At 29.3% G+C, this 8007-nt stretch overlaps 1 protein-coding gene across 1 annotated transcript in view; it reads left to right on the top strand.

Moving 5' to 3' along the window:
- Positions 1 to 8007, top strand: part of LOC147808551 (uncharacterized) — a 29446-nt gene that overhangs the window by 5811 nt on the left and 15628 nt on the right. The window contains exons 4-5 of the mRNA XM_087162611.1: positions 1157 to 1504; positions 3931 to 4131. Coding sequence (XP_087018737.1) covers positions 1157 to 1504; positions 3931 to 4131 — 549 coding nt within the window. The remainder of the gene's footprint in view (positions 1 to 1156; positions 1505 to 3930; positions 4132 to 8007) is intronic.

Below are 8007 nucleotides of genomic sequence, written 5' to 3'. Positions count from 1 at the left end.
ACAGTTTATGACCCTAAGTGACAATCTTTGGAGTAGAAGAGATTTTTGGAGTAGAAGAATGTTACAAGTCCATTTGTCAGCAAAAATCCTATAACTGTTCTCAAAAACCTGTTCTTTTATAGCATAGTAGAACTGATAGTGGGATCTTCAAATCACAAAAACTCAACTAATTATTAAAGGATTAGTATTTTTTTTTAAAATAGGAAACTTGCTTCAATTATTCCCTTTATTACAATAGGAATAAAGGAACGCTAATCTTTATTTTACCCTTTACTTAAAAGAGCAACGTTTTGACTTTAAAGCACCAATTTGCTAAAATGTCACTTGAAACTTTCTTTCACTTTGCTTTTTAAAAGTAAACGACATTAGGAAGGCAAATTTTTATGAATCAATTGTTATTTTGTTAATGGTTATAAATTCCACTTGAATAGTTCTTTCTTTCAAATAAATAAAGTGGTCGCGACCGGGAAAAATTAAAAACTTTTTTTTTAAAAATGTTGAATAAAATAAATTTAACTAGATTTATCAAGATACAAGTAAATTTATCTAGAAAATAAACTGTGCAACTTAATTCCTAAAATAAAATTGAAATTAAAATTTGCAAAATTTTTATTACCCTCATGAAATATTTTTGAAAATTTTTCCCAATAATCCACACTCTGAATATCTTATGGGTTATCTTTCCAAAAAATTAGGATTCTTTTATCTTGATTGAAACCACCGTTAGAAGGTATTTTGATTTGACTTTATTATCTGATAAGTGTGATTTTGAGGGCATAGTGCTTGATATTCAATTTCTGCATGTGCAAAGAAAATGTTATTTATTCTTTCTGGTTTTTGTTTCCGAAAGATAACACTAATTTTGAAAATTTAATAACTTATTGTTACTAACTGAAAGCTGATTCCAAATTTTAAAAAGGGGATATCGATACTTTGATTCATTTACAACAAGTCTTGAGAATGGACTACAATTTTTAAACATGACTACTTTTTGGTAATGGAGTTCCTTTAATCGAGTCTTTATCATGAAAACTCGCAGTTTTTTTTCCTAAAAAAAGCTGATTTTAAGCTGGAGTTGTTTGAATCGCTCCAAGAAGAAAAATGTCCTTTTATTTTCATGAAAAAATTCGCTAATGGTTTGTTTAATCTCATTTAGATATGAAGCCTATTACAAGTCCATCTACCACTACTACTTTTGAATATACAACAAGTACTCCTGATCCCTCTACCAGTACTTTGTCTAGGACAGAAAGTACTCCGGATCTCTTTACCAGTACTTTGTCTACAACAGAAAGTACTCTGAATCTCTTTGCCAGTACTTTGTCTACGACAGAAAGTACTCCGGATCTCTTTACCAGTACTGTGTCTACGAAAGAAAGTACTTCAACTATTGGTTCAATTGACGAAGAGAAAACTGGAAAGACTATGTTCACCAGAGAAGATCAAAATACAAAGCCTTCTTTCACGACTAAAGGAACTTCTCTTGAAGAACTAACTACTAGCAGTAAGTTATTCGTGTAATAGCACATCTATTTTGGTTACTTATTTCTTGAGCTTATTCAGTTTTAAAGTTTTGGAGACGCTGCTCAAATTCTATTAAACTGGTTTTTGCAACAGCTAGTTATGCAGTAAAAAGCAAATGTTTGAAAAATAAAGGTATGCAATTAGACTTTAACTGGTTGTCGCATTATAAATTATAATCCTAGCTTAAGCTTATTGAAAAATGTTGCTGGGACATAGTTTTAGACACAGTAAAACCTTCAAGAAAGACCACCCTTCTGTAGCGATCATTCATCATCGTTACTTAATGTATTCAGTATTTATGACAAGTTTTAGAAGGCACGGAACATTTCCATAAGAATTTGTGTTGAAGACAACATTTAAACCTTTAGTAGACACCATTAAAACCTCTCTCGCTCCCCCCAAAAGTTTACTTATTTGGAATAGTTCGAAGATTCCTAATTGAATTTCACACCTAAGAAAATGACACTGAGTGAAGTTAAAGTAGTTTTCGAAAAATCGTGTTCCTTCGATAAAATTTTTAAGCGAATGGAGGTAACCTCTAACAACGACCAACCTCCATTAACGACCATTTTACTGAGGAACAGAGAGTGGTAGCTCCCGAAAGGCTTCATTGTATAATTAACTTCTAACTGCTCATTATAACTACTTACATGATTAATATATTTTGTTTAATATTATGATTAATATATTTAGATTAATATATTTTCGAAACACTAATGTCTTTGTATCAATGAAATAATTTAATCCTTAATTTTTTTAATTTTTTTTTCTAAGTACTCAAGAGATTTTGACAGTTTTGAACGGGCAGTTTGACAGTTTTTTTTTTTATCATTTCAAAGCGGGCTTGAAAAAACCGCCCCACTTAATTTTTTCACAATAATATAAACCACTAGGATTTTAAGCTATTTTTTTCTGAAAAACAATGTGGTTTGGTCACCGCATCATCCTCAGTAATCCGGAGGCACGAAGGACTCAGACCTCTCACAAGACGGGTATGTGGTCCTGCGCACCGAGTGCCCAATCCTACCGACCCACTAAGCTCGTCTGTATGAGCTTGCTGCAAGGGAAAGGGTTAGATCATGGCATACAGATTAATTAAAAACAGATAATAATTAAATTAAGAATTTTAAATGAAATAATTGAAAAAAAAAATAACTAATGTTTATTCTATAATTAATTAAAAATAATAAATAACTGGAGAAGTAAATTTAATGATTAGGTAAAGAATGATAATTGAATGAGATAAATAAATTATTAAAGATTAATCTACAATTGAAAAAAAAATGTCAACCAAATAGAGAATATGATACTTAAGCATATTAAATCTGATTCGGTAGAAATCCGATTCATGAGTATTCTTACAAAAAAACTGTTCAATAACTTAATAATTGCAAAATTAGAATAACCACAAATTTCTTTGATGGGTAGTTTGCTATCACTTGAATACTTTTGGTAAAATTTTAGGACTCTAGGGACATACACACTCCCTGGCCAAATTATTAGACGCACTATAGGATCGATATAAAATCTTAATTAGCAGGCCATATTATAAAACTTTATTGTTGTTACGCCTCTGAAACCGGTTTGCACTTGCTTACGTTCGTGTATCAATTGGTTATATTAGACGATATATAATTTAAATTTGACGATATATTATATAAATATAGAATATTTATTATATCAGGTATCAAACTAGTATATTATAATGTTTAGACCAAATTATTAGATTTACTGTAGTGTTCTAAAAATGACATGTTTTGCACGAGTTTATATGCAATATTTTTATATTTTACATGTAATAGGCTTTTATTCAGGAGATTTTTTATATGCTTCCTATTTGTATTTATTTTTAACATATTTTTTTGCAATGTTAACCAACTGATACACGAGCGTTAATAAGTGCAAACCGGTTTCAGCCGCGAAGAAGCAATAATGCTGTATAATATTAATCGATAATTAAGTTTTTACATAGATTCTAAAAATTTGACCTTTGTCTAATAATTTGACCAGGGACTTTAAATACGATTGCTACAGTTCTCTTGGATTGTTTGCCGGTTGCTTAAAAAGTGAATGGGGGTATTACATAAAAAACAGAGATGTAACATTCCAGATAACATTTCAATTCTTTTTTTTTTTCCGTTGCTCTTTTTTGTTTATTTGGGAAGAGAAAGAAATGTCGTGTTGAGCAAATGACGGTTACAGGATTCAACAGGTTTCATAGTGAAAATGTGATAATTTTTCCTACCAAATGTGCAATTGACGCTCAATTGCCAGCGGCAGCGAAAAAAAAAACTGTGTTTCAAAGTACTATAGTCAAACTAAAATCGTGCGGAAACGTGTTAAATTAAGGAAAAGTTACATTTTTATTAAAATTTAATGAAATATATCTTATTTTCTATCATTTAGAAGAGAGTAAAAGTCCATCGATATCCACATTTCAATTAACAAGCACTTCAAAGCAAGTTACCAGTAACAAGATTTCAACTCAAAGTACTTCAGCAATTAGTACGAGTGACAAAGAAAACATTGGAACATCGATCATCATCAAAGATGACAAAAAGGAAAAACCCACGACAATGTCTTTGATTATTGAACCAATTTCCAAAAGTAAGTAATTAAATAGCATCGAACAAATAATTACAATATACTCGTTCTTATTAAGTATTATAAATTTTTTTTTATAATAATCACAAAATTTAGTATTGTAAGGTAATTTTTTTTTACATTTATCTAAAGAATGTTATTTTATATAACAAATTTAAGCAAATTCGGTTAAATAGTTCCTGAGAAATTGAATTTTAAAAGTACCTATTTTTCTAAAAAAAAAAAATTCTATTTCTCTGGAACTCTGTTTGACCGATTTCGATCAAATTTTGTATTTTGTGATGTAAAATTACATTCTTTAAAATGATGAAAAAAATTGTATACCTTATAATTCAAAATCTTCTTGACTGTTATTAAATTAAATTATTAAAAATAATAAAATATTTTTAAATTTTATATTTTTCGTAGAATTACCTTTCTGTAAATACATTTAATAATTGTTTGTAGTTTTTTAAAAATTTGTTTAAAGAATTTCGGAGGTATGATGAAATACGCAAAAAGTAAAATTAAGATTAAGATGACGAAACTTTGGACCACTCTCTTGACCAAACTATTGGGGGCCGTTCAAAAAGTACTTACACAAAAATGGAGAATTTTTAACACCCTCCCTTCCCTTCGTACATTACCGTACATAAACTCTTACTATCCCCTCCTTAGAGTACGTAAATTTTATTAGTCTACCCTCTTTCATAAAAAATTAAAATAATTATGTTTTAAATAAAATTAAATATTTATTTAAAATAATTTATTCATTTAAATTATTTAAACAATAACACTCAACTTTATCTTTGAATCAGTAAATAAAACAATCTTATCTGATCAACAGAATAGTAATTTCCTACAATCAATACAATTTATCTACAGTCAGTGTTCAAAAAATACAAGAACAAACATATGTATTATACATAGGTAGGAAAAAGTCAAATTTAAATTTGGTGTATGCTTATAATGTACGTACTTCGTTTAATACCTCCCCCCCTCCCCATCGCACAAAACCGTACAAAATAGCAAATCCCTTCCCCCTCCCCTTCGGGATGTACGTACTTTTTGAACGGCGCCTTGGGACTATATTTCATAGATTGCGATTATCCCCTATATTTGTGGGGTGAGAAATTCGAATCCGTCGAGAAAAGATATATTCAGAGAAAGCACGCTTTTGGATCTGAATTCGTACATTAAAATATCGCCTGCACTAATTAATTAAATTATTTGAGGTCACCCCCTTTAACCATTAAAATTTAGTCTTAGAATGTGAAGATCCAATCATTAGATTAACATTTATTCAGGATAGTCAGCTTCTTTTTACTTTATGCACTGTACCTGTTGTCTTAATGTGCAAGCCTCAGAACTCTTACAGGGTAATTTTCTCCCTAATTTTACCTAAGATTCTAAATAAAACTTTGTTAAAAATCTACGTGCAAATACTCAAGTTTAAAAAATTAAATAATGTTTCATTAAATAATACAATAAATAAACGTCTAATTGATCGGATTCTAAATTTGTTGAACCAGGAGTCGAAAGTCGTTAAATAAATACACTAAATTCAATAATATTCAAAATATTCAATGGTAACATATAGCTAATTTTTTCCTACTTCACATTTTATTACATTTTGTCATTGGATATAGTGTCACCATTTTGGTAAACTTATATAATTCATATAAGCTGTTTTTTTATAAAACCTAAATATTGTTTTACACCTATAATAGCCTTCCTAACATATATACTTAAAAGTTTTTATATGGATATTTCACCATTTTTTTAAAATTTTCTAGAGACGTGCTTGGTATGAATTTATTTGGTTTTGACCGTATTTTGTATTACTTAATAGTAAGCTCACCTGCTTAAACTATAAGACTGGTAGCGAAATTTCTAAAAAAATATTCGGCTACCCACTTATTTACCTTTCTTCTCTAAAAAAAACATTCTTTTCCGAAATTCTCTACGAAGAATTTATGTTCTTAGAGAATTAAATTTAAAAAGTACAGTAGTGAGTTTCTAAAGATCGATACAGAAATCCTACAATTAATCTTTTTATAGTTTCAAGAGAACGATAAGTTATCTTAGTTATAATCTATGCAGAACAATGACAGTGCTGCACTATAAAAAGAAAAACATTCTTTTCCGAAATTCCCTGCGAAGAATTTATGTTCTTAGAAAATTAAATTTAAAAAATATAGCAGTGAGTTTCTAAAGATCGATACAGAAATCCTACAATTAATCTTTTTTTTATAGTTTCAAGAGAACGATAAGTTATCTTAGTCATAATATATGCAGAACAATGACAGTGCAGCACTATAAAAAGAAAAACATTCATTTCCGAAATTCTCTGCGAAGAATTTATGTTCTTAGAAAATTAAATTTAGAAAGTACAGCAGTGAGTTTCTAAAGATCGATACAGAAATCCTACAATTAATCTTTTTATAGTTTCAAGAGAACGATAAGTTATCTTAGTTATAATCTATGCAGAACAATGACAGTGCAGCACTATAAAAAGAAAAACATTCTTTTCCGAAATTCTCTGCGAAGAATTTATGTTCTTAGAAAATTAAATTTAGAAAGTACAGCAGTGAGTTTCTAAAGATCGATACAGAAATCCTACAATTATTCTTTTTATAGTTTCAAAATAACGCCTAGTTATCTTAGTTATAATCTATGCAGAACTATGGCAGTGCAGCACTATAAAAAGAAAAACATTCTTTTCCGAAATTCTCAACGAAGAATTTATGTTCTTAGAAAATTAAATTTAAAAAGTACAGCAGTGAGTTTCTAAAGATCGATGCAGAAATCCTACAATTATTCTTTTTATAGTTTCAAAAGAACGCCAAGTTATCTTAGCTATAATCTATGCAGAACAATGGCAGTGCAACACTATAAAAAGAAAAACATTCTTTCCCGAAATTCCCAGCGAAGAATTTATGTTCTTAGAAAATTAAATTTAAAAAATATAGCAGTAAGTTTCTAAAGATCGATACAGAAATCCTACAATTAATCTTTTTATAGTTTCAAAATAACGCCAAGTTATCTTGGTTATAATCCATGCAGAACAATGGCAGTGCAGCAGAATACAGGATAAAAATGTTGATATATAGATAATAATAAATGTTGATATGTTCTTAATTCGTAGCTATGTAGCTGAGGAAAATATACAGAGTCATAATTTAAGTGTGTTACATTTGACGTAATGCAATGATCTTAAACTATACAATCTTGCTGTGAAGAATTATCTGGACTTTAGAACAGACAAACAATTTAAATTTTTTAAAAGTTATTAAACTTTCTCTTTAAAAATCGAAAATTTGGTGATACTTTTCATCCTTGATGGAAATTATCAAAATTACTGCCGTATTATCAGTTTTTGCAAATTATTATGAGCCTATGTAATGCTGAACTTAAGTACGTTTTTATATCTTTAAAAATTAGACTATAAACGCTTTTTATTTCCACAAAACTATGACTTTTCTCCATATTGACATTTTGTGCCATTTTTAAAATAAGCGTAGACAGCGAAGGTTTTAGATAGGCTAAACTTGGCCTAACAGTCATGACTAACAGTTGTAAGCTCGCAACAGTTATAAAAACAGTATGTTCTTCGCAAAAAACAACTTTAAGAAAAGTGATCAGTTTTAGTTGTTTACTGGCTTACTTGTTTACTGGTTTAGTTTTCAACTGGCTTACTTTTTATTGTTGCGGTGTGATAAGAGACCACTCTTACAAAACCATGCGGTAGATTTCAGATAGAGGAGGCGCAGGAGAGTCTACAAGAGGAAATTTTAGCAACTGATCCTAAAAGTTGTTAAAAAAAATTTCAATGCTTCCGTGAAGAACTTTTGAAAAAAAAATGATTAACTTTATAGGTTATCGGAGAAAATATTTGAA

The sequence above is a fragment of the Parasteatoda tepidariorum genome, chromosome 5, assembly GCF_982258835.1.
Source record: "Parasteatoda tepidariorum strain Cologne lab strain chromosome 5, Ptep-v5.0, whole genome shotgun sequence".
Lineage (NCBI taxonomy): Eukaryota > Metazoa > Arthropoda > Arachnida > Araneae > Theridiidae > Parasteatoda > Parasteatoda tepidariorum.
The sequence above is the reverse complement of the archived record's forward strand: the minus strand, read 5'-3'. Positions and strand labels throughout refer to the sequence as shown.